The following is a 27,247-nucleotide window of genomic DNA, read 5'->3' on the forward strand; positions in this document are numbered from 1 at the left end:
GTACATACCTCATCGTCACACACCTTTATATTTGTTTTCTTCATATCAAATACACCAAAGTATCAGTTCTTGTTTAAAGAGGATCATCATTGTGGTGTTTTTGTATTCAAACCTCAGAGATTCTTAATTGTTTTTAATATACAAGCTATCATGTGGAGTTGGCAGGACATTTGGAAAATTTAAAACTACATATGCAGGGTTATCGTCATTCTGATAAGATTTCAAATGTAAAAAAATACTATCATTCGCCATTGCTGCAGAAAACTTCTAAAAGCATTAAGATGAAATGTCAGAGATGTTCGAACGTTTCGCTTCTTTGAGTAAGAACCCTGAAGAACTGAACTAGAACTGAACTAGAAATGAACTAGAAATGAACTAGAACTGAACTAGAACTGAACTAGAACTGAACTAGAACTGAACTAGAACTGAACTAGAACTGAACTAGAACTAGAACTGAACTAGAACTGAACTAGAACTGAACTAGAACTGAACTAGAACTGAACTAGAACTGAACTAGAACTGAACTAGACCTGAACTAGAACAGGACCTAAATTAAACTAGAACTGAACTAGAACAGAACCTGAATTAAATACAACTGAGTATCTCTGGATAGTAGAACTTAACTAGAACTATTTTACCATTAAAGTTATGAACAATATTAATGTTCCTCCCCCATTTTCAAAGTCTCACAATTTAAGAATCTACACTATATTTCTGTATTCAATATTATCCTATTGTGCAGAGTTTATATCAAAAAATTCCATACAAAATTCTGGCTTATTTTCATAAACAATACCTCTAAGTCTTGCAACCAAAAATACAAAAATCCAAGCAGCAACCTTTCTTTGATGTTGTTTTTATTACTCTTATTGTTGTTGTTGCGGTTTTTGGAAGCAAACTTTTTTCAAAAACTCCCTAAAGGTTATGATGATACGCTTTTTTATTTTTTTTTATTGTTTTTTATTATATTTTTGTTATACGAGTAGTTTATGTTGCAACATGTAGTAAGAACGAACATACTTAATGTAATATGATCATATACTATGATATTTACAGCACGTAAGAAATCGTAAACAAACCAATAATAATTGTTTTCACCATTCAATTGTACGCATAGCAGAAAGAAAAAAATATTCATTGTGGTATTTACTTACGAGCTAGATCCGTCTGTCTCTTTACTTGATAGGAGTCATCGTAGCGTTGTTGGCGTATAAGTATGAAGTAGGGATTGCAAGCGCCAACTTCAGATAAGTTTTCATTGTTAAGTTTTGTGGTTGTGTATTTTATTTTATTTTTTTGGAGGAAGACACTGAGAGAAATTGAAGGTTACATCTTTTGGTTCAAATGGGAAATCAATAAAGAAATTTAAACTCTATTTGCATAACCATAGTGAGATTGGATAATCAATCATCATTGGAGATAATTGAACAAATTAAATTTCAAAAGAGAGACATATGGTACTAATTTTTTTTTTTAATTTAAAGACAGAATCAAACATCTTAGTAATAATGATCTTGACAGATAATGTTAAAAAATTGAAAATGAATTAGACTATTGTTGTAGTAGAAAACACGATAAAGAATATGATCGTTATCAATTTCTCTATGTGTATTTATGTGGAATCATGGAAATTTTTCGATAGTTATTTTTTCAATATTTCTTTCTCTCCTTCGTTTTTTATGCTTTAAATAAGATCATAACTTATTAGGTTTACATTTTCAAAGCCTTTTTGTCTTCCAGCGAACACGTGCCTTTAAAAGAAAAAACATACAACTGAAGGAAACACATAAAAAGAGGCTCGTTGAACACAGACAATTGTACACACGAATACGCTAAGAAAAAGAGAAGATCACCAGAGCAGATCACCAATATCAAAAGCAACCCGTTCATTATTCACTCACTCATACTCATACGCCTAATAGTGTGGGAGAAGCTCTCAGACAAATAATAATAAAAAAAGAACTTTTAACCACATGCACAATCTTTAAACATTCTCGAACAGGTATGCCAACAGGTAGACGATAATATTTTTTTTCTTCCTCATCATAAAGAACATCTCTTATAGTCTCGTTAGCCGTCATAATACTCATACTTAAGCTAATTAGTGCTTTAGAGGCGCTTTAAACTGGCAATCAAATTATAAAAGAGGTAGTAGTAATTACAATCACGATTTTTACTAAATGGATTTGATGCATGGTTAAGAATATATGGGACAAGATACATATTGATGATACAGCAGTGACTGCTACTTTTAGTGCCATTGCCGTAACATGGTGATAATGATGCTGAGAATGATGTTGCTGATGGCTACAGTGTGCGCGCTGTAATAAAATATAATTAATTTAACATTAAACTGGCATGAGCTGCAGCCGCATTGTAAAATTATTGATGACACCTCCTATAAAAACTAAACAAATGAGTTAAATGCCGCTTGACTTTATTTGTAAACAATATTTATGGACAGTGCAGTTCGGTTATGAAGAACACTTGAGTTTCATCTTTGTAAAAAATTCAATCATTAAGTCTTCCTTGTTTGAGTTTTCTTTTTAGTTTCGATAAACAACTGAACTGGAACTAAATTAGAACTGAACTGGAACTAAATTAGGACTGAATTGGAACTGAACTAGAACTAAATTAGGACTGAATTGGAACTGAACTAGAACTGAACTAGAACTAGAACTGAACTAGAACTGAACTAGAACTGAACTAGAACTGAACTAGAACTGAACTAGAACTGAACTAGAACTGAACTAGAACTGAACTAGAACTGAACTAGAACTGAACTAGAACTGAACTAGAACTGAACTAGAACTGAACTAGAACTGAACTAGAACTGAACTAGAACTGAACTAGAACTGAACTAGAACTGAACTAGAACTGAACTAAAACTGAATTAATCTGAACTAGAACTAAAACTGGACTAGAACTCAACTACATCTAACTAATCTCTATAGGGAATGGAAGGAACATTTTGTTACTAATGTTAGTGACCAAAATGTTTCCACCCAGTTAACAGTAAAACAATTTTCTTTCTTTATACGTTTAATTGGAAAAATCTTCTAATTTATTTTGAAATATTTTTATTGTTTTTTTATATTTGTTTAAATCTAAAAACTAGAATTTGTAACATTTATGTATTATTATATATAAAAGAAAACGTAATGTTTTTATGTAAATATTTATGTTTTATCGTTTTTATTATTTCTTCTAGGTTGTTTATTTTTTTTTCTCTTTTAATTTAATCTAAGTTAAAAATATTAACATGTTTTCCTTTTTTGAAATTTTTATGTATATTTCTTTTTGGTTTCAAAAAAATGTTAAATGCAAAATCGTTTTTGTTTTTTGTCGAAAATAAAATCTATCTTTAATAGAAAGAGTTAATAGTTATAGAGATTTTAATTTTGTTATATCCTTAAAAACTAATTATTGTTTTCATTTTCAATTCATAAAATGTTATTTTCATCATTTTTTTGGTAATAAATTTTTTTTAATTTTTTTTTTATTTTTCTTGTGTAATAAATAATTTTTTAGAATTTTAGGTTTGATTGTTTTCTTTCCGGAAGAGAGGAAATAAAATCAGACATAAATAAATTCTATTATTGCACATGGACACACGTACTTACAAAATATTCTGTTTTAAACATGTTATTGTTTTAGAATTTCTTATAAAGGATACTACACTGAGAAAATTATATGTTTTGGGCTTGTTTTTCATGTTATAACGAATAATCAGATATGTTGTGGTAGATGAATTTTATTTTTAAATTTTATACGAAATAAAAGTTTTAAAATATTTTATTAAATCAATCAGTTATCGGTATTAATTACAAGAAAACTTTTGCTTTTATTAAAGAATCTCAAATAGTTCAAATTAACTGTCAGTTTAATTATTAACTTGTCAGTTATTTTAAAACAAATTATATTAACGTGTGTAGATAATAATATATTTTTACTAAATTTACGTATATCAAACTTTTTTAAATAATATTTCAAAATAACGACTCCATAGTTTTGACATTTTTTTATATATATTTTGTTCGAGTAAGTATATGTGTTTTTTCTCAGTCTATAGCTACTTTACAATTATTTAGTTAAATATATTTAAAAAATTATAACCTAAAACTTAAAATAATAAACCCAACTATAAGTCTTATTTTCTCCATATCTGGTTATTTGTTTATCGTAAAGATTGCCGATAAACTATATAACCGGAGCTTGAGGTAATAAGACTAGATAGTTAAACTAAATTATATATTAAAAAAAGTTTTTTTTTGTCATTAAGTAAATTGTACTTAATAGCTACATACATATTCGTAAATAAACTTGTATTAACAAGAGATATTTTTCCAAAATAAAAATTCACATTAACCTCAAATCTTAGTTTTATACCAAGACCTTTGTTTAATATCTGTTTGCCGGGTAAGTCTTACTAAAAGTTTTTATTCTGATATGCTTAAGTGTTTAATAATGATATATAAACTACATATACGTACATATGTTAATTTTTTTTTGTTATAAATTTTTAAACAGAAAAATATTTTTTTTAAGTCAATTATATTGTCAAATTTTTATTTGGTTTACGTGTTCTATATTTTTTTAAATTTTTCTCTAAGTGTTAAGTTTAAAGAAAAAATCTTTGTTACTTTAGAGTTTTAGTATCTATTTTGATATCGATTGCGTGTATAATATGGACTATTAATAACTAATTGATTTTCATTGAAATCATTATAATCATCGGTCTCCTGGGATTCTTCTTCCTTGTATATTGATTTTAAGGAACCTGGAAATGGTGTTACCATTTCTGAACTATAAGATGTTGGATCTTCATCACTATTTTCGAAAGGATCCACAGCCACATAAGAGGCAGAGAAACCTTTCATGTCTATAGTGCTATCGGTTTTAAAACGCACCAGCAAAGAGTCCGTTAGAGAGATAATATCCTGAGGTATCTGTTTGTTAATAAAAATTGTTAAAATTAGTTTTTGTATTCAGAGTTTAAAAGTTTGTTCTTTTTAACTTACTATATTGCCACAATATTGTCCATACATGGGTCCACTGGTATCTTCCATGCCTGAAAATACTTGCACATAATCGTATGTACAATTTTCACTATTCTCCAAATCGAAGGTTAGGAATATTAATTGTACATTGCTGCTGGGAGGAGCTTGTATTGTCCATTCACAATCCATATTTGTATCATAGTTATGGTTGCCGAAACGTGAGTGTGAATAGAATTGTTGCACTTGATTTGTAGCCCTTAAATAGCCGCCGCAAGCTAGAAGAGGTACCGAATAAAAAAAATTATATTTAAGGAAAATTTTCACAAGAAATATCTTTTTTAAAATATATCATTAAGACGCCATCTACCACCAAATTTTTACGTTTAACACTTATAAATCAGCGTTTCAGGTCTGATTTTTGACGAATTGCTTAGGTGTTGGAATCGCTCTTAGCAAGGACTCAAACCTATGAAAATGTAATTTAAATTTTCAACTTACATGTCGAATGTACGGCTGTAAAACCACTGTGTTGTTTATTCTTGTCTGTCTTGAGAACCATATAGAGTTGGTTTGTCGATGAAGATATAGGATAGGGAATCTTTTCACCACAAAAACGACCCAAGAGGGAACTACTCTCAGAATCACCATCGTAAATGGCAACATTGTCGTAGGAACATTCCTAAAAAGGTAAAAAATGATTTTTAGTAAAAACATTCAAATTCCAAACGATTTTTTAATATTTTTTTCCTCCCAACACTCTTGACTTTCATTTACTTTCGAACAAAGATCACATAAATAATCTAAATGTTTCAAATGTTTTTTTATCTTTTCGAAAGATTAAAGTCCTTACCTGATGTGGTTCGACCTTAAACTCATTGAAAATCAACTTGATACGATGACCCGGAGTAGTTGAGAAATGCCAGACACAATCAGCATTAGGTGGATACAAATCGGGATAATTGGGACTGTAAATGGTACCAAATGGAGCAGAAATCTCATGTTTACACTCTCCCTCCTTACAATCGTGACCATTTTCATGCAACGAATAACCATTGTGGCAAGAACATATATACGAGCCAATCGTATTGCGGCATTCATGCTGACAACCACCGTTATTAATAGAACACTCATCGATATCGGTAAAGAAAACGGCCGCAAATCCAGACCTTTGTATAGATTTATCCGAATGAAATTCTACACGCAAAGCATTACCTTCCGAAGTGGCTGTGGGTGGTATTGAACTACCACAATATGTGCCTATCTTCTTCAAGCGATTCTCACTCATTTTCGAATAAATTGTAACTTTGTCATAACCACATTCCGATTGATGGTGAGTAGCTCCTTCCAAATCGAAATGTGTGAAATTTAACGATATTTTATGTTTCGGTTGAGCTATAATTTCCCATATACAATCCTTTAATACGGGATAGGTATCTGGAAAGGATGGTGACGTAATGGTACCATTGGGATATTCTATAACTCCACCACAGGCATCTTCACAATGTTTCTTATCACTGTGCAGTTCGTAGCCAATATGACAGCTGCATTCATAACCACCCAAAGTATTAATACACTCATGTTCACATCCATGATTTTGCGTTTCACACTCATCCACCTCCTTCATGAAAGTGGCCGAGAAGCCAGGCTTTTGCACTGAGGTATCGGAAACAAATTTAACATACATGGTGTCACCAGTGGATCTATTAATTTTCCAACAAAAAAATATTTGTTTAAGTTTTTTTATGATTAATTTAATAACGTTTTTACTTACTTCATATTTGGTGGTGGCTTGTAACCACAAAATACTCCTATTAAGGGAGATTCTTGTGTGGGTCCATCTCTGACTTCCACAAAGTCATAGACACAACTATCATGATTTTCAACTTCAAACGATTGGAATTTTAAGGCCACCTGATAACCCTTGGGTACGGTAATTTTCCATACACACTCCTTATTGGGTAGATAGTCTAAAGGGTAGTTAGGTGACTCTAAACGTCCCTCGTTATCATCTATAGAAAGTTCTCCACCACAAACAACTGAAAGGAGATAATACAATCAATATTTGTTTATAACAAAACATATGTCCAATTCACAATCGATATTGTATCGTTGTAGAATTGTATGTCATAAAATTTTTCAAATCAATTTTTTTGAAGCAAAAAACAAATCAAAAATAAAAAAGTTACGACATACTACGATACAACCGTACAACACCTATTGTGAATTCAACAATAGTTATTTAAACTTTTAAGAATAATTCAGAACCTTTCATACTATTATATGAACTGGAAATAAAGTTCAATATAGTTTATGAAACTGATACTCCGTATGGGATCAATGAACGTTTTCACGATCATTTATAATAAAATACATTATTGTTATAGATGTGAATGATTTCAGAAGCGCATAGACCCATTATGGATTTGTACCATATCACCTGTAAAGATGTAATCATAGATAGCACGGAACCACTAAGAGCCCTTAACCAAATTAGGCATTCACCTCGAACATATCGAATAGTTGATTAGTAGATGAATACTAAGATATATATATGGTATATCCCGTGCTGTGATTATTTCTACTGTTATTATGTAGGTCCTTGTCGACACCAAGTTCCGAAACAATTTAACCAAATTTCACAGCAACTATTACGACAACCCAAAATTCGTGTCTACGTCGACTTAGTATCGAAAACGACTTATATAATGTTTATCATTCTTAAATAATTATCATTCTCACAGATTAACAATGAAAATATCCATTTAAAGTGTAACAAACTGAAAGTATGTTGGCAAGATGCTTAAATCTGTTCAAAGTAAAATAACAATAAGTTCCCTTATAGTATCTAAGAAATCTTTGCCAAACAACTACGCTTTACTTTCTTTCTATCCCTTTAATTTTAGTATTTCCTTAAAAGCACTAAAAGAAAATCCCCTCTAATGCACTTAAATGCAAAACTTCTTTATTGAACAATAACTTCCATTACACAGGTTTATATCCTTCTATGACTACAATACTGAGTTGTTGCAGTTGTTATTCTTACCCTCAAATTCAGCTTTAAAACCACGATGACCCTCAGTGCGATGAGTATTTACATAAGTCAATAACATGCGGCTGGAAACGGTTGTTAGAATTTCACTATTAACTTTGCCACAAAAACGGGCAATCAATGGAGATTTGTGCCAATAGCCATCACGAACTTCTAAATAATCTGATTGGCAGTTTAGCGATTTGAAAATGTTCTATAATAAAACAGATAGACAGAAATGGAAGGAAATTAAAACTAAAAACATAACAAAAGTTTTAGCTGCCAGTAAAAGTGTTAATATCACCAACAGAGTGTGGTATGCGTGTGTGTGTGTATTTTAAAACAATTAATAGACAATTTTCATTGTGAACATACCAAATTTTCCAATTTTAAAACCACTCTTTCACCATGTGTGGCCGTTATACGCCATTCACAATGTTCGGTTTCATTTGTTAGAGCACCAGCTGTATAGTACGAAGGACTGGCAAATATTCCTGTGTTCTCTTGGAAAGTGCGACCACATTTCGGACATCTATACAATAAATTAGCCTGTGCAATATCACCCGCACTAAGACGTAAACGTTGTCCAATTTCCGGTCTCTTCTTGCCCTTCACCTCTATGGGTAAAATGGTGTCTAGGTATGTACCCTTTGAAAAGGTATTGCGTGCATAGTGCATAATCGAATCATAATCATAGGCCATACCCAATGAATCCACCTCGTCTGGTGTTAATTTATTAAAGTTATAATCCTGTCCTTTCATTATATTGTTGTGTTCAATGATTACATGGTTGCCACGATCCGGACGCGTGTGTTCGTGCCAAAAGCCAACAACATGACCCAATTCATGAACAACAATGCCAAATTTATCACAATTGCGACCAATCGAAATGGCCTGTGGACCATTGCCACGCTTGCCAACAAACGAACAGCAACTGTAAACATTTGCATAAAGAATTTCCAAAAAAAAATAAATAAATCAGAATATAAAAAATAATGAAACAGAAACATAAACATAAAGTTTGTAAATTGTATTGAAATGCCATTGTCCAATATTTTAAATGGAGTGTAAATTTGATAAAAGGACACACACACATTGTAACCCATCAAACATTCGAAATGTTACAAAACTAATAATATTCTACAAAGTTATCATTTTAAATAATAGTTTTCTTAATAATATGTTAACCAAATGTGTGCTGGGTTATGGAGTGTGACAATTATATGTATGTCTGTCTCTTTGTGTGTTGTAGCAATTGCAATTTACACATTGTTAACTTACCCACAGCCACGTATAGTGAAAACAATATAATTGGGATGATTTTCTGGTTCTCGTTCTACAAACTTAATACAAGTCGAATTTTCCCAATGTCTCATGGCTTGTTTAAACAAAGCCTTATGCAGACCGCTAAAATTACCATCAATTTCATAGGGTATCACCCCAAAATCCCATACCCTTTCCTTTTTAGCCGTTACAGCTCTAGGCAGACGACGATGTTCGCGTACAAAACTAAATTCACTTAAAATAGAGAACAATCGCATTAATATTTGCTCTTTTGCTTATGGTTTATTAAGTACTTACTCCTCTTCCGGTTCGGCTTCATAGGCTGGCACTATATCTAAGGGTTTATCATAGTCTTCATCGTTAAAGTTCTCTGACACTTTGGAGTATCTCATTTCATTATTGGCGGTTTCATTTTCCATATGCGATATATTGTTAAATTTTTCATTGTTAAATGCATGTGTTTCCATGTGATGGTGATGATTTTGTTGCTGCTGTTTTTTAATTTGTCTAGATCTACCCACTGGCCGGTTGAGTTCTTCTTTAAGTTTTTCTAATTTTGAATTATACTCGGCACGATGATGGTGACCATAACTGCGTCTGCATTTAAAGAAAGGAATAAAGAAGAAAAATTATGTAAAAATTTTACAAAAACTTAAAATTTTGCCTTTAAAAAAATCAAAAATTTTCTATTTAAAGACAAAAATTTTTAAACATTAAAAGAAATACTTCTCAAAAAAATTTCTATTAAAAAGGAAATTAAAATAAAAATTTTTATTCAAAGAAAAAATTAATTTTCAAAAATTTTCTATTAAAGAGACATTTTTCTACAAATGTCTGAAATTTTTTATAAAAATAGAAATTTTCTAAAATTAAAGGAAATTAAAAAAAAATATTTAAAATAAAAATATATCCGAACATTTAATCTAAAAGAGATATTTACGAAAATGTTTCATAAAAGAAAAATCTCCATCTCCATCATCCTTTAAAGAGAAATGTTTTTATAAATTTCTGAAAATGTTTAATAAAAAGAGAGATTTTTGAAAATTTTCCTTAAAAAGATAAATGTCGGAAAATTTCGTATAAAAACTAAAAAGTTTTATTAAGAGAGAAATTTTTGAAAAAGTTATACTAAAAGAGAAATTTCTGAAAATTTTCTGTTAAATGAGCAATTTCTGAAAATGTTATATTAATAAATAAGTTTCCGAAAAGGCTCTATAAAACTGATATTTCTGGATATGTTTTATAATAAGAGAAAATTTTCGAAAATTTGATATTAAAAGAGAAATTTGCTATAAAAAGAGAAATTTCCGAAAATTTGCTATAAAAAGAGAAATTTGACAAAATTTTCTATTTAAGAGAAATTTCCAAAAATTTTCGATTAAAGAGAAATTAAAAAAATTTTTGTATAAATTTATAAATTTAAATAAATTTACTAAAAAAATGTTTTCGAAAAAAAAATTCCGAAAACATTTAAAAAAAAATTCTATTGAGGGGAAAATTTCCGAAAACTTTCTATTAAATAAACATTTCCAAAAACATTATTTTAAAGAGAAATTTCCGAAAATTTTCTTTTTAATCAGAAATTTAAAAAAATTCTTTTGAAAGGGAAAATTTCTATTAAAAGATCAAATTTCAAATATTCAAAAATTTTCCTTTTAATGAGAAATTTTCAAAACTTTTCTATTGAAAGGGAAAATTTTTATTAAAAGATCAAATTTAAAAATTTTCTATTAAAAGATAAAAATCTCAAAAAAAGAGAAATTTAATTTAAAAATTAAAAAGGAAATAAAAAAATTCTATAAAAATCTTTTAATAGTTTTTAATTTAGTTTAAAAAGAAAATATTTTATATAAAACGAATTTAGTTAGAAATAAAATCACCACACACACACCTATGTTTCCTTCCCCTACGATGTCGGCGCTTAACAATCGTACTGCTGCCCTTAATCTCTTGAATTTCATCCAATTTCATGCCATTACCACCAGCATTACTATAGACATTAGGCAAAGTTGATCTCTGTGACGGCAGCGAGGTGGGCAATATTACTACCTTACGTTCCGATACAAAATTATTACCCGTATCCAGTTCAATATCTTTAGTATTAGATTGTATTTTACGTTGATCGACATTACGATTACCCAAGCCAATCGATGATTTATTATATTTTTCTTCTTCACTTTGTGACTTTTCCTTAGCCAATATGTTAAAGTCGAATTTTTCACCAGATGTATTAAATGTTTTGTCTAAAGCTCCCTTATCGGGAGTATTTTGATCTATGGGTAAATGTTTTTTCGTTTCCAACATAATGGGATATTTGCGTGCGGATAAAGTTTGTTCTTCTGAGGAAATGACTTCGTTCTTTAAATTAATGGAAGGATAATTACTGGAGGGTTTAATTAATTCATTGGCAGACTAAGAGAATTCAAAAAAAGATATTTAAATAGTTAAATTGAAAATTTCTATGTATATTTAAATCTTTGTTGATGGAAATTTACCTGCATTAAATCATTATCTAAATCCGGCTTATTGCTAGGCAATTTAGTTTTTCTTCTTATGATGTCCGTGAGACCCTCTTCTTCCACTTGTAGGCCCTCATGATACACCTCCTGTTTTAAAATTTCCATTTCCTTTTGAAACGTTTCATTATATTTTAAAGCTGGCTCTTTTATGGGTGCATCACCTTGTGGTAGCTCTTCCCAAGCTTGAGTACTAGCCACTACAGGATAACCCTCAGCATCGTATTCCACATCGGGTAAAGCTATATCACCCATAAAACCACCTAAAATGCAAATTATTCAAAAGAAACCAACAATTAATATTATTTAAATAAATCTACGTGTATCCAGTTATTTCTATTTGATTTTAATTTATAGTTTTATAAACACATACATATGTATATAATTATACATATGTGTGTATTTATATATTTGTCTATCATATTCTATCTACAATCTCTATAAACATTCATCAGCTAAAAACATGTTTATTATAATTAAGCATTTTCATTTTGTTATTTCCTCCCAATCGACAGCATTTTTCAATTAAATATTATAATAAATTTAATAGCAAATGTAAATAAATATACGCACTTAAATCTACACATAAATACATACATATGTTTGTATGTATGTAGCTACAAACATAAATACAGATGTGTGCTCCAATTATTTGCCGGAAAACAAATATTTATCCTTTTTATGAACAAAAAAAATCTGCATAATAACACTTTCAACTTAATTATAAGGTAATTATATTTTATATATCTATGTATTTATTCTCTACTACCTACATATGTATACGAGTCAGTTTTAACCGTTTATATAAATCTATATAAAGTAATATTTTTACTTTGTTAATAATAGTAAGTGCTGTGAGGGTAAGCAGTAGTAGGTATAGGGTAATCACTATAATATTCTAGAGTTGAAATTTTGATCAGATCTAAAGACTTTTTACACCTTTTAAAATTAACAATATCAACAAATCTGAGCAAATCTTAGTCTCCCTATATAACCTAGTCGAAGAAATTACTAAGTTCCTTGATAAATCCTAGTAGACTACAAGGAATTTTCCCCAGTTCTTCATATAACTGGTCATTTCATCCTAAGAGTACGTATTATACCCAGCAAAAACAGAACATCCAAAGAAGCGAAAAAGAAGTAGAATTTACTTTATGAAAGTACTGAAAAAGACCTGAAGAAGTAATCGCTTCTTTGGAAGTCAATAAAAATCACTTCCACAGAAGGTAAACAAACTCACTTTATGCTACTCTTGAAGTGGTGATAAATGTTATTCTTTTGGAAGTATTTCGTTTCAGTTACAAATTACATGTTTGATCATATCTAGTTCCTCTTTATCTTCATATAACTTGCAATAAATCTGTATGTTATAACACTTACTGTCGTCTACTTAGAAATTTTTAGACTGCACTTATTAAGACCCACAAGTTTCTTGGTAACTCAAGGTAAGGCCTTTCATATTTTGCAATTCATCGTACTATTCCAATATTTAATAATGTTTGTATTAACTAATAATACTTAATTATAGTCGGGTAGTTTTACTTTCCTTTCCCTATCAACTATATCAGGTATCCAAATACTCTGGGTTTCTAATATAATATTTAAACTCCTTATTGGTCATCTATAAACTATTAACAAAGACCAGAAGAAGCCATACTTCTAACAAATTTAATTAGAATCGTTATACTTTCCAGATAGCCCCGGCAAAACAATTTTTTAATAATTCCAAACTCAGACCAAAATATTTTTATAAAGGATTGAGCTGCTCTATTCCAAAATAAAGTTCGAATCTTTCTTTTTTTAGGATGTAACAGAACATCCTAAAAAAAGATGGAGCGCAGTTTTAACATCTCAAATATGATCAAAAATAGATATACTAGAGTTTAAGGATTTTAGATGTCGTATCCTTAAACTCTAGTATATCTATTTTTGATCATATTTGAGATGTTAAAACTGCGCTCCATCTTTTTTTAGGATGTTCTGTTACATCCTAAAAAAAGAAGTCGGGAAGTTTGTTCCACATATGGACAGTACGACTATAGAACGAATTCTCTGTGTAGTGCACTGTGTAATCCACAGCCCAATGGACCACAAATGGGTGGTCGAATGTCGTGTGAATATACGGGTTTTGAGAATAAGTTCCCTAATTTCATTGGAACATATTCCATTTTAGTATAAATAGAACAGTGTGCACCCCACATTGCGATGATGCTCCAGTGAATCAATAGAGTTGGATACCCTATTGTCGCCGATAAGTACCTTCACCCTCTCCTGTAAGCGGTCTAGTAGCCCATGAGAGTTGTATACCATTTTAGGTCACATGTAGGAAGAATAGATAGTAAAGAGGAGTGAAGTATGTCTTACACCTTTTTAGAAAACCAAGAACATCAAGAGCTTCTGACTACTTCCTTCATGACGTTCACTTAAACTGTTTGAGAATTACAACATTTAATAACAAATACTTATTTCAATAACGTTCTTTTGAAATCGATAAAAATGAAAATCGTGTAAACAGTAGCATATATCATCAACACTAGTGTAAATATTTCTCATATTGTCTGTCTGCTCGTAGGTGTGAGTGATGAAATAAATTTACTTAAATACGAAATATTTAATAATATGTATTTAATCGTAAATTATTAATGATACGAATATGTTTATTGTGAGTGTGTTTTTTAACACAACATCATCATATATTGACCCTGCGGATATTTATTTAATATGTATTACGAAAATATATTTAATATTATATTTATTAAATGTTAAATTTATGATGTTTCCTGTTCCACAATAAAAGCAAAAATTATTAAATTTTATTAAACATAATTTATTAAATCTTTGACTAAAGATTGCTATATCAGAGTTTAAACAGTCGAAAGTTGTTATTAGACATATTGATCTTAAACTCTTTCTATGACATAGTTTTGATCTAATTTTGTTGATATACAAATTTTGAAATATATATGTTATACCATGATTTAAAAATATTTATTATATATTTAAAGTAGATATCTAATATTTTTTATACCATGTGTTATACGTTATATATTATTATTAACAGAATGTCAAGTTACAAATGAAAACTGTATTTAATTAAAGTCAATTAATTAAACATTTGATTAATTTTATATAAAGAAGCAAACGCAGTTTTAAATACATACACATGTACATATGTACATAAATTTACTTAAAATGTCAATTTCAATTTATTCCACTAAAAATTAAATTTAAGGTTAAAAAATTAACATTTAAATCTTTTAATTTAACCTACTGACATAGTTGGTTTACTGTTTAAGCTTAATCCTTAAAAGTGACAGCAATTTCCTTATTCATTCATTCGTACGCTTTTGATTTCTTTTTTGTTCTGTTTTTACACAAAACCTTTTACTCTTGGTTTAATGATTTTATTCACACATACTTACACATACACACATATGTATTTATGTAAATAAAATTATATGAAAATGTAAAAAAAAAACACTTTTACAGAGACTTTTCTGTAAATATTTTCTGCGAAAATATACAAAACTTCACCAGACTTAAATTGCAGACGATCATTAAGATTTTTTTCCTATAGTTCTTTTATAATAATTGTCTGTCTCTTTATTTTAAATATAAACCAAACGAGCCGTAATTTAACCAGTTAATAGCTGTAGGTAGGTTGGAAATAAAAGTTCAAAATCATTGCTTAACGATTTTGAGCAACCACATTAAGTTTGAAAACGTATAAAATTTTGATTCAATGACGACAAAAAAAAACTATGTTAAATTAATTAAAATTACTGGGAATCAAAAGAAAACTCCTTTTAATAAATAAGAACACAAACCGAACTCTTGTAACTACCATCATGACAATTACCTAAAGTATGTGCGAAATAGTATATAAACGTATTGGTAGATTTGTCACACATTTATAAGATGTCGTTACGAAGCAAATAAGAAATGCAAACAACACCAATATATTTGTAATATTCATGTTAAATGACACAAAAGGATAAAGGACAAACTGACATCGTCGACAATCGAAACATCATCATCGTCATTATCAACATCAGTGTAAAACTACGCGTACGTCAGCATAAATGACAACCTAAAGTTGTATTGTATGTTTGCGAGAAATCAAGCAGGCAAGCATCGAGGCTATAAATATGTACATACATATATTGTCAGAATTTGAAGATGAAAAGGTTTGGTGCAAAACCTAGAACCAAAAATATATATATATATGTACTTATTAAATGTTTGATGAACATTTTCTTTTTTTCTCGAAGTCAATAAAGGCGTTATTATTATTTTTATTGTTAGTTATGAATGTGTATGTTATGGAAGTTATGTACAAACGTATGTAATACACACTTACATTTATGCATTAATATTTACATTTAGTAGATGAAAGTTAAGAGAATGTACAGCGGGACCAAAATATAGAGTACACATACACCGTGTAACGGATATAACTAACTAGCTAACTAACTAACTAACTAACTAACTTACTAACTAACTAACTAACTAACTAACTAACTAACTAACTAACTAACTAACTAACTAACTAACTAACTAACAAACAAACAAACAAACAAACAAACAAACAAACAAACAAACAAACTAACCTACTATATACTATCTATCTATCTATCTATCTGTCTGTCTGTCTGTCTGTCAGTCTGTCTGTCTGTCTGTCTGTCTGTCTGTCTGTCTGTCTGTCTGTCTGTCTGTCTGTCTATCTATCTATCTATCTATCTATCTATCTATCTATCTATCTATCTATCTATCTATCTATCTATCTATCTATCTATCTATCTTTATATCTATCAATGAAACGTAAGATGATGAAGTCTTCTGACATGTGAATGATATTCGTCATTCTATCTATCTATCTATCTATCTATCTATCTATCTATCTATCTATCTATATAACTATTTATCTATCTATCTATCTATCTATCTATCTATCTATCTATCTATCTATCTATCTATCTATCTATCTATCTATCTATCTATCTATCTATCTATCTATCTATCTATCTATCTATCTATCTATCTATATATCTATATATCTATCTATCTCTCTATCTATCTCTCTATCTATCTATCTATCTATCTATCTATCTATCTATCTATCTATCTATCTATCTCTCTATCTATCTATCTATCAATGAAACGTAAGATGATGAATTCTTCTGAAATGTGAATGATATTTGTCACCCTTTTTTTAATACATCTACCAAATCATATGTTTACAAAAATATCTTTTCCTTTTAGACATAAATAACTTAAGGGCACAGATACTTTAGAGATAACATTACAACGACAGAAGTGAAAAAAGTATTTATTAAACTTTTTTTAACCCTAAAGTACAAGCATTAAAACACCTACACAAAAATGTAATTTCTTTAATACGTTTACAAAAAATAAAACGAAAAAGTAAATTTATTAAAATCCTGTAAATATCAAAGATTAAATAAAATTCTTTTAATAAGTATTAATTTTCTCTCTTTTGCTTTTAACTCAAAATATCTACTTGTCTGTCTAAACATCCGTAGGATTTGTTTTGAAATGTTTTTTATGTTATTAATTTTTTTAATTCTACATAACAATTTCTCTAAATACTTACAAAGCCCACATAAATTGTAAAATTTTATTAGAATTCGTGACAGAAAATTCCATTTTATATTTACTACCTTTCAATTTTTCTGGAAAGCTCGCGTATTAAGAAGTCATAGTAATTTGAACTTATGGATTTTTCTTTAAGAAGGTTAAACTTTGTCAAAGAAGGATTTTGTTGTTTTATATAAATATATATTTGGAAAATTTTAAATTTTTGTAAAACATCTTAAATATAAAGTATTTTGTGTTGGTGGCAAGAAAAGCTCTTGATGAAACTTGTTACAAAGAAAACAGGAAAATGAGTGAAAGTGTTAAACTGGATTAAACTGAAACTTACATTTATACAATAAATTTAAAATTAATAAACAAAAATCTTTTAGAAATTAAAAAAAAATCATTTGATTTTTGGAATTTTACTAAACAGTGTTAATGTAGAAAAAATTCAACTGACTTTTAGCCTTTTCATTATTTTTACATCTGACAAAGTTTACTTTGTATAATGGTTTTGGTGGTCAACAAATTTATATGTGTCATTTTGTTAAGCCACAGTTTTAATCAGAAGGAATTTATTTTATTTAACTTTTTACCTTTTCTAGTGTTAAGGATTTAAATGAAATTAAATGCAAAGCAAATAATTTTAATCATTATTTAAATTTTAAATACCTTTGTTATTGCCAAATGTAAATGGCATGAAGATTCATTATACATATAATGTTTGTTTCGAATACAAGTTGCATCTCTCAAAATAGAGTGTTTAAATAAAAGATAGTATTTATATAGATGAAATCTAAAAAAAAATCAATTTTAATTGTTAAACTAATAATTAAAAATAGGATAAAAGTTATAACCCCGTTTTTTGAAAGACCCTTTAATGTATATGATTGGATGCCTTTACACAAGAATTAAGGCGATTCTTCTGTTGGTTCATTGTAGTGTACTCTTACAACAATTACACCTAGCATTAGTTGAAATAACAACAGCTAAACTAACAACAACATATCAAGGGAATATAGTGCCTTGAATAGATGCTATCCCGATTTTCATGAAAATCATATATTAATGACTATATTCGGTAAAAAATCTTGATATAAATTTCAAGTTTTTTTGAAATTTTTTAAAATTCTCTATCTTGAAAAACTATCTTTCACCAAATTGGTTAAAACTCAATTACAAGGCAAATTTTCTTAATAATTTGAATATGCTGAACACATTTGCTCTCTTAGAAACTTGTAATATTATAAAGACTATGTTGCAACATCAGCTTTAAAAGCTTGCTTAGTTAGTCAATTAGTTAGATAATTAGTCAATTATTTAGATAGTAAGTTGGATAGTCAGTTAGTTAGTTAGTTAGTTAGTTAGTTAGTTAGTTAGTTAGTTAGTTAGAAATAACAAAATCGACAGTTGCTGTAAGATCAACATTTCTGAATCTTCCAACCATCAACATATCCCTGCTACAGTGATGTAGGGTAGCCATTACTAATTTCTCTGCTCTTTATTTTTCAACCTACACTCTCACACCTCGCATTTCCTATGTGCGTCCCTTTATAAATGTATGATTTTAAATTTTCTTCCTGGGATATAATATTTACGCTTATATGCTCCTGATTGTTGCTGCTGCTAACGTGTGCTAACGATACATAGTTTTACTTTAGCCGACCATCTGACATACAGTGGCTTTAAACAAAAAACAACAATTCGGCTTGAACAAAACTAGATAAAACAAAAAACGCAAACACACTACAGAAACTTTACACACATGCTGAGACGGAAGTGAGCTACATTTTCCAACCAAACGGAAATGGGTTGAAGCTTAAGCGTGGAGGATATTGTGGCATCAGGAAAAAATATATATAAAGTGAACCTTTTATGCTTCAACATACGAGTGAAATCGAAAAATATTTAGTAGTGTATGAAATTTAACAGCAATAGAAGCTACAATGTGGCATATTCGTATATGCAACATTGCAATACATGTACGTTACGCTACTTACGTACATACATATGTATGTACAAACATACGTTAAGTACGTTCAGAAGAATTGTGAAGACCACCACCACTCTACTCTCTGGTGGTGGTCTGAATAGCCAACAATGCGTAATGTAAATTGAAAAGGTAGAGAAGATGATTGTACTTTAAACCAAGTAAGTGCTCCTCTTGTGTTTGATTTTTTTCTCATTTACTCATAGTTTTTTTTTTGCTTTTGCTTTTTTATCTTGGTATTGTTACTCTGTACAAGTATGTTATTTTTATACATGTACCATCATACAATTTGCTTAAGTAGTGTAGAACACTGAAAAAAAAATTTTCAAACATAATTTACATAATTTCCCAAAGATTTTAACAACAATTACTATTTCAATTCTAAGGATATAGTAACAATTTATTCTACTACTTTATCAAGAGCTTACAAAAAGTAAATCATTTTATACTTAATTTCTTTCAGTGTTTATCATGCGTAAATACTGAAGCAGCACTTGTATTGCTTTGTATTATTTCTGAATATCTATCTGCATTACGTTTATGTAAGTTTTGTATTGCGGGTGCTGGTTTCTATGCTGTTTGCTTTTTTAAACTATAAATAAAATTTAACGACTTGAAGAAACAATAACAAAAAACTAAACTATACATTCCTTAAAACTAAGAATATACTTGCTAAGATCAAACAATAGTTTCCCGCTTTATTCAATTTTAGTCTCTCACTTACATTTCTATGTTTATATAATGTGTGTGTGAATCCTGTTTTACATTTATTCAAATATACTCGTGTATCCTACAACTACTACTATTACATACTTAAACCTTAAACACAAAAATAAAACTTCGTTTGCATTTGTAATTCATGAATTTTTAATATTGGAATGTTTAAAATACATTCGTTTTCATTTTTTTTTGGTTTTCAGAGTTTTACTTGTTACACGTACTTTTTAAAACCTGTAGGGTTGTGTAGTGATTGACTAGGAAATGTTCTAAATTTATTGCATCTGCATGTTAAAATTTTGTCTATTTGAAAAATGTACAAATTCAATTAAAGTGAAAAGGATTGCGTTTATTTTTATACACACAGGATATAAAATAATTTATGCGGTGTTTTTAATAGCTTAAGAACTTTTACAATGCATTTAATTTATTTTTTAAAACAATTTAAAAATCAAGTGCATTAAAACTAAACTAGAACTGAACTAGAACTGAACTAGAACTGAACTAGAACTGAACTAGAACTGAACTAGAACTGAACTAGAACTGAACTAGAACTGAACTAGAACTGAACTAGAACTGAACTAGAACTGAACTAGAACTGAACTAGAACTGAACTAGAACTGAACTAGAACTGAACTAGAACTGAACTAGAACTGAACTAGAACTGAACTAGAACTGAACTAGAACTGAACTAGAACTGAACTAGAACTGTCGAATATTATAAATAAAAATGACGCGTATGCATGAATGTTTCGAACCACCAAAGCCGCAGGTGTAACATCTGCTTCTAATTAACATAATTACATTAAGAGTAATATACATCTGTTCTTTCCATTATTTTGGCAAAATTTCAATTAAAATTATGTAGCACATAATCATTTATTATTATTTTTTGTGACAACAAAATAACATTTAACTTAGAAACATTTTGAAACAGGTTAACAGCTGTCAATTGGAATTTAGTGCATAAATATAAACCCATATAAATCAAATCAAGTAATTCTATCTATCCCTAAAAATCTTTAATCCAATCTGTCAATCTTTTACCGTGCTTAAAGAATTTAATTAAAGTAAAACAATAAAAACAGTTAAAGTTAAATAAATTTGATTTATCTTTGTTTGCCCGATCCATTTGTTCACACTTAAATACATTTCACCATTAAACATCACTACTAACCCTTATGAAATCAAACTAATATTAAATACTTTCGCTGTAACCCGATTAGAAACACACATACTCTTTCACACACACACATGCACACTCCAATATACACATTTTAATGCTTCCTTCTCTGCAAATATTGATGAATTGTTACAATCTGTTAGCAAATATTAAAGGAAGCCACAGCAAATATAAATTCCTTCAAAAAGAAAAACTTTTATTAAACAAAGTTGAGTTTGAAATTTAACTGCTATTCTACCATTGGTCGTTCGTTATTGAAGTTAAGAATCTTTTGTTAATACTATGTAGTATTAACCAAATGCAATAGAATTTCCAAAAAAATAAAATTGCATTTAATGGAAACGAATATGAGTTTTACAGCCTCAACTTTGTTTTAAATATAAAAAATTTTAATTGTCTGAAAAATTCAACCGAAAAAATAACTCTAGCATTTCGAGGAAATCTATTTGTATTAGAGAGATTTTTCGTTTGAAAATTTTATGTTGTTATGTTTTTGTTTCATATGTTCGTTTATAGGTTTTACTTGTTGTTGTTGTTTTAGTTTTTGCGCATGAAAAGCTAAAAACACCAAAAAGCTAAGTCAAATAGAAAAATAAACAAATTTACTAACTGATGCACACAACAACACTTAACACAAATACACACTCAGAAACACACATACATACACTCGCACTAAAATATGAATTTCCTACATACCAACCGACAAGCAGAAAGCATTTTCTAAAAGAATAAAAAAATATTTTGTGTGAATTTTTTTTTTCATTTTTCCCCAACTGAGATACTTGCACTAGACGAATAAATTGCTGTTGCAAAAAAAAAAAATAATAATAAAACAAAAAGAAAAAAAATCATACTAAAAAACAACAACAAAATTTAAAACATGCAGTACATGCACCTTGCAATTTCAACAGAATTCCCCAGAATATGTGGTGACTGAGTGTATGTGTTTGTCTCTGATCGTGAGTGAGTCAGTCGGTAAGTGAGTGAGTAATGGTTGGGGGTTCAATAAACTGTAATACTAACACAAAGACACAAACATTCTCATACAAAACACGGCGTAACTATGACGGTGTGGACGTGTGACATGAAAGTGTTTTGGCCTTTAAGGCACTATGGCTCATGAAATTGCAAAAAAAAAACAAATATTATTTATGGAAAAATACGACGAAATTAAAGTCCAACCTTTTCTATAGAAAACAGAATTGAATAGAAAAATACAACAGGATATTTTCTATAAAAAAATAAAGCAGATTGTTTCTATAAAATAATCAAGCGACATTTTTCTATAGAATAACTAAGCCGAAATTAAGAAAAATTAAGACAAATTTTTCCGTAAAAAATTAATCCAAATTTTTGCATAGAAAAATCCATTTGAAATGTTTTTATATAACAGATTAAACAAAAATTTTTCTATACGAAAATTAAAGCCGAATGATATCTATAGAAAAAATTATCAAACTCTTTTCTATAGAAAAATCTTTAATAGAAAAAATCCATCGAATATTTTTCTATAAAAAAATAAAGCAGACTCTTTTATAGAAAAATTAAGCAGAAATTTTTATAAAAAAATAAAACAGACATTTTTCTATAGAAATATTAAGAAGACATTTTTGTATAGAAAAATAAAGCAGGAATTTTTCTATTGAAAAATTAAGCAGACATTTTTCTATTGAAAACAAAGAAGACAATTTTCTATAAAAATTAAGCAGACATTTTTCTATAGAATAATTAAGCAGAAGTTTTTCTATAGAAATATTAAGCAGAAGTTTTTCTATAGAAATATTAAGCAGACAGTCTATAGAAAAATCAAGTCGAAATGTTTTTTTTATAAAAATGTCAAGTCGAATTTTTTGTATAAAAATTTTTCTATAAAAAATAAGCAGAAATTTTTCTACACGTAAATCAAGGCGAACGTTTTTCTAAAACAAAATCAAGTTGAAAGAATTTTTTATAAAAATATCAAAACGTTTGACTATAGAAAAAAACAGTAGAAAGTTTTTCTATGGAAAAATAAAGTCTATAGATTTCTGTATAAATATCAAGTCAAAAGTTTCTCTAAAAAAATCAAGTCGAAAATGTTTCTAGAGATTAAACAAAACCGAAAGTCGAAAATTTTTCTATATAGAAATGAAGTCAAAAGTTTTTTTTCATGGAATAATAAATGCAAAATGTTTTTCTTTCTAAAGAAAATTTTCTCAAACCCATTGTTATTCTTTTGATGGCAGCCCACATTCCGGAAGACATGAGACTTTATAAAATCAAAATGATTTTTCTTTATTATTTTTTTTTTTTTTTGTGTTCATCGCATACACATCACACATCTGATAACTGCGTAAGTTATTGGGGATCTTTTTATGATGGAGGAAATTTTAAAACGAATGAACAGCTACAACAACAACAGCAACAACTACAAAAAGACTGCAAGAAAACTGAAGAAAAAGTATAAAATCCGCCGCCTATAAACCGTTTGACAGAAAATGTGTTTTTTCTTTTTTTTGCCAATGTCTATTTATAAAAACTCATGACATCTTTTGAACAATAAGCAAAGATACAAATACATATACTAGAACTCGAATATGCATCCATTTCAGTGCCTATCTCTCCTCTAGATATGATTTGGTTCATGTATTCTTTATGTTCGATGCAATGCTGTGTAAACTTTACATTTTAGATATGAATGTTTTTGTTGAGTATTCATCATGGTAATAGATACGTCTACAAACTCATAAGTTTTTGCTGAGTGAATGTATAGACATTCACACAGATATATTTCAGTATTTTTTTATATCCAATATAAAAATAGACTACAATGCCTATTTGTTTGTCATACAGTCAGTCAATCAGTTAGTTTTTTTTTAATTTTTTTTTCACTTTTTTCTCGTTATATTTTAACCTGACAATCAGACCAAACCATGCATTCATTCATTTGTTATTGTCTGCAACAATACATCGTATGAACCTTTCTGAACATGAATATACATATTTAGTACAAATGGAGCAATGTCTTTTTCAATTTTTCCTATAATGTTTGTTTGTATCTATAGTTTAATAGTATGTATATATGTATATGTTTCGTTTGTAGGATACGAAATGTGTTTATTCCAATGAATGTGTGTACGTAACAAATAAACTAGAGAACACAATCATATTATCTATCATCATTATTCATTCACCTGTTCATACTTTATACAGGGAGTGATAGGAAAAAAGTGGTTGACAATATTTTTTTTAAATTTAATACAGAAATTTCATAAATTTATATTTCTTTAAAAAAATATCGAAAATTTGCTGTAAAAAGTTGAAATTTGTTTATAGAAAAATCTAGCTGAAATATTTTATATTTTCTAAAATCTGTAAGTCTGGGTTTTAATAAGAACCTATAAAATTGAACCTTTTTGTACTTTCTCGTTCTTCAAAAGGCAAATTTTAAATTTTCTAAAAAAAGGCGTTTTGGTACATTTTCTTTCTTCTATTATGAAGGTAGAAGCATAAAAGTAAATAAAATCCAATAAAATAAAATATATTAAAAGTACTTTTTGAAATTTTCTATAATATTAAACCTAGAAACACAAAATTAAGCATGTATAGTTCTTAGCAAGTGAGAACATATAAAAAGGTCTTTATGATACTTTTTCGTTCTTCAAAAGGAACGTTTTGAATTTTTTATAAAAGGGACTTTTTGGTACCTTTTACTTTTTCAATATTGAAGCTAAAAACATAAAACTAGACATGTAGGTGCATGAGTAAATGTAATCTTATAAAATATAAATTTTTGGTACTTTTTCCAAAGGTACTTTTTGGAAAAATATTAAACCTAGAAATCCAAAATTAAGCATGTATAGTCGGTAGTATGTGAAAACAGATCATATTTATCTTAATGATCAAATTTATCTAATAATTGCAAAATTATTTTTTGTCACCAAGTGTTTTAAACTAGTTTAGTACTTAAACTACTCTATTATTCTTTCTATAAAGTGTATGTATATGAATGAGTGTGTGTGTGTGATAAAGTTTTATATGGAAAATGAAAATTAATTTTAAAAAACAACAATATCAACAACAGCAACAAGATTTTATAGTAGATTTAATGTGCAATTCAATAAATCTTTTAATTTGTTTAACAAATACTTAACACTTTTTTTGCATATAAACAACAAACAATACAAAAACATATCAAATACACTCTGACAAACACACATACATATACCAATTCATACACAGATTCGTTCCTAGACATGGAAATATTTTTGGAAACATGCAAATGTATGATTATAAAATTCATAGATGTTAACATAAAAGTAAATGCAATTTCTCCAACATCAATAGAGTGAAAAGGAATAGTTGTTAGGATATAAAATTATGTATGAAAATGGAAATGTTGTTTGATGTTTTCAGTGCATTATTATTTTAAAATTCAAACATTTTCAACGATTAAAGCAACAATTTTATATGTTTTTTTTTTGTCGGCTTTATTATTTGTTAGTCTGTAAATTGGATATGTTTTATGTATTTTATAATTAACATTTATAACATAAAGCTCTATCTGTACATTTGTGTAAATAAGTTTATAACTATGAGTGTGTGCATCACAAAGTGTATGTGTTTGCATTAAAAAAAAAAAACTCTATTATCATGATGACAACTTTTATAAATTTGCACAAATCCAGTGGTTGGTTTTTATGTAAATAAAAATTAAAACTATACCCAGTGAAAAATTTCTCGGATCTGCTTCCGAGATTCTTCAGAAATCTTTCAATCATGATATAATCCTTTTAAAAGCCTATATAAGTAACTTTAAAAGCTTTGGTCAAAATTGTTTAAAAGGAAGTATAAATTATTTAGATTCTTGAGCAGCTTCCATTGGACTAAAGATGTCGTCATTACTTCTGGAACCCATTCTCAGGATTATTTTTTGTAATTCCACTACTTAGGTGTCTACAAGAAACTAGTTCATTGAAACTTGTTCGATGTGGCGCATAGTATACATAAGTAATTGAATACTGAGGTATCAAAAGTATGAATCCTTATAGATAGCGGAGTCGGTTAGGTCATGTCCATCTGTCTGTCGAAATCAATTTTTTAAAGACCCCAGATATCTTTGGAAATCAAATCTTCAAAAATTCTATCAGACATGCTTCAGTAAAGTATTTATTTAAAATCAGCAAAATCTGTGCATAAATAATAGAGATTTATGCCAATATCCGAGACAACCTTTAAAGATAAACATATTGGTAGCTTATAAAAAGCTGTCTACTTAATGGGTAAGTAAAGTTTTTCCTGGGTAGCTGTGGATTTCATACATTATCTCCTGGGACATACATATGTATATGTATGTTCGATAAACAGTCAATGCATTCAAAGTGATTTTCATTTACGTCTAACAACCTGGAAGTTAAAGTGTCCCTTGAAGGGAACACTAAAAAGTTAAAGTTGGGCCAACCCTTGGCCCGTTTTCCTATGTTTCAAATAAGACAAGTTTTGTTAGATTACCTATTACCTAGTTTATTATCCAAAATTGAATGGCCCTTGGCAATGGTAAACGATACAATTTATACTTAAAATATGTCAAGTAATCAATAATATTTCATGCACACTTATCAGTAACCTAATAAGGAGTGAGATCGAAAAATTCTTAACACACGTTTTCATTACATTTTTCAACCAAAGTAATATTTGATTTTTTTTTTTTTGATCAGTTACCTTTGAAAAACTTGTCAGTTATTATGTGTAATGTCAATTATATTAATTTTTTGTTAATCTGATTAAAATGAGTGACCAGATAAAAGTGCGTACTAAAATTATTAAATATTTTCAACTAAACAGAACTTGGTCTTACAAAAAGTTGGCCAAGCATACAAAGGTCTGCCGTCAAACTGTTTCCAATGTTATTAAACAGTACCGGGAGAACTTGTCAGTTGATAGAAAACCTGG

At 28.7% G+C, this 27,247-nt stretch overlaps 1 protein-coding gene across 1 annotated transcript in view; it reads right to left on the reverse strand.

Annotated features, from left to right (window-relative positions):
- Positions 1-3,242: 3,242 nt before the first annotated feature.
- The window catches only part of LOC111676448 (dorsal-ventral patterning protein tolloid), a 55,962-nt gene continuing 31,957 nt past the window's right edge, over positions 3,243-27,247 (reverse strand). Inside the window, exons 3-13 of the mRNA XM_046950146.1 lie at positions 11,808-12,091; positions 11,204-11,724; positions 9,610-9,909; positions 9,310-9,546; positions 8,404-8,962; positions 8,044-8,242; positions 6,772-7,036; positions 5,851-6,700; positions 5,499-5,679; positions 5,022-5,275; positions 3,243-4,949 (exon numbers count right to left, since the gene is read on the reverse strand). Coding sequence (XP_046806102.1) covers positions 4,653-4,949; positions 5,022-5,275; positions 5,499-5,679; positions 5,851-6,700; positions 6,772-7,036; positions 8,044-8,242; positions 8,404-8,962; positions 9,310-9,546; positions 9,610-9,909; positions 11,204-11,724; positions 11,808-12,091 — 3,947 coding nt within the window. The 3' untranslated portion in view covers positions 3,243-4,652. The remainder of the gene's footprint in view (positions 4,950-5,021; positions 5,276-5,498; positions 5,680-5,850; positions 6,701-6,771; positions 7,037-8,043; positions 8,243-8,403; positions 8,963-9,309; positions 9,547-9,609; positions 9,910-11,203; positions 11,725-11,807; positions 12,092-27,247) is intronic.

This window comes from Lucilia cuprina, chromosome 4, assembly GCF_022045245.1.
Source record: "Lucilia cuprina isolate Lc7/37 chromosome 4, ASM2204524v1, whole genome shotgun sequence".
Classification (NCBI taxonomy): domain Eukaryota; kingdom Metazoa; phylum Arthropoda; class Insecta; order Diptera; family Calliphoridae; genus Lucilia; species Lucilia cuprina.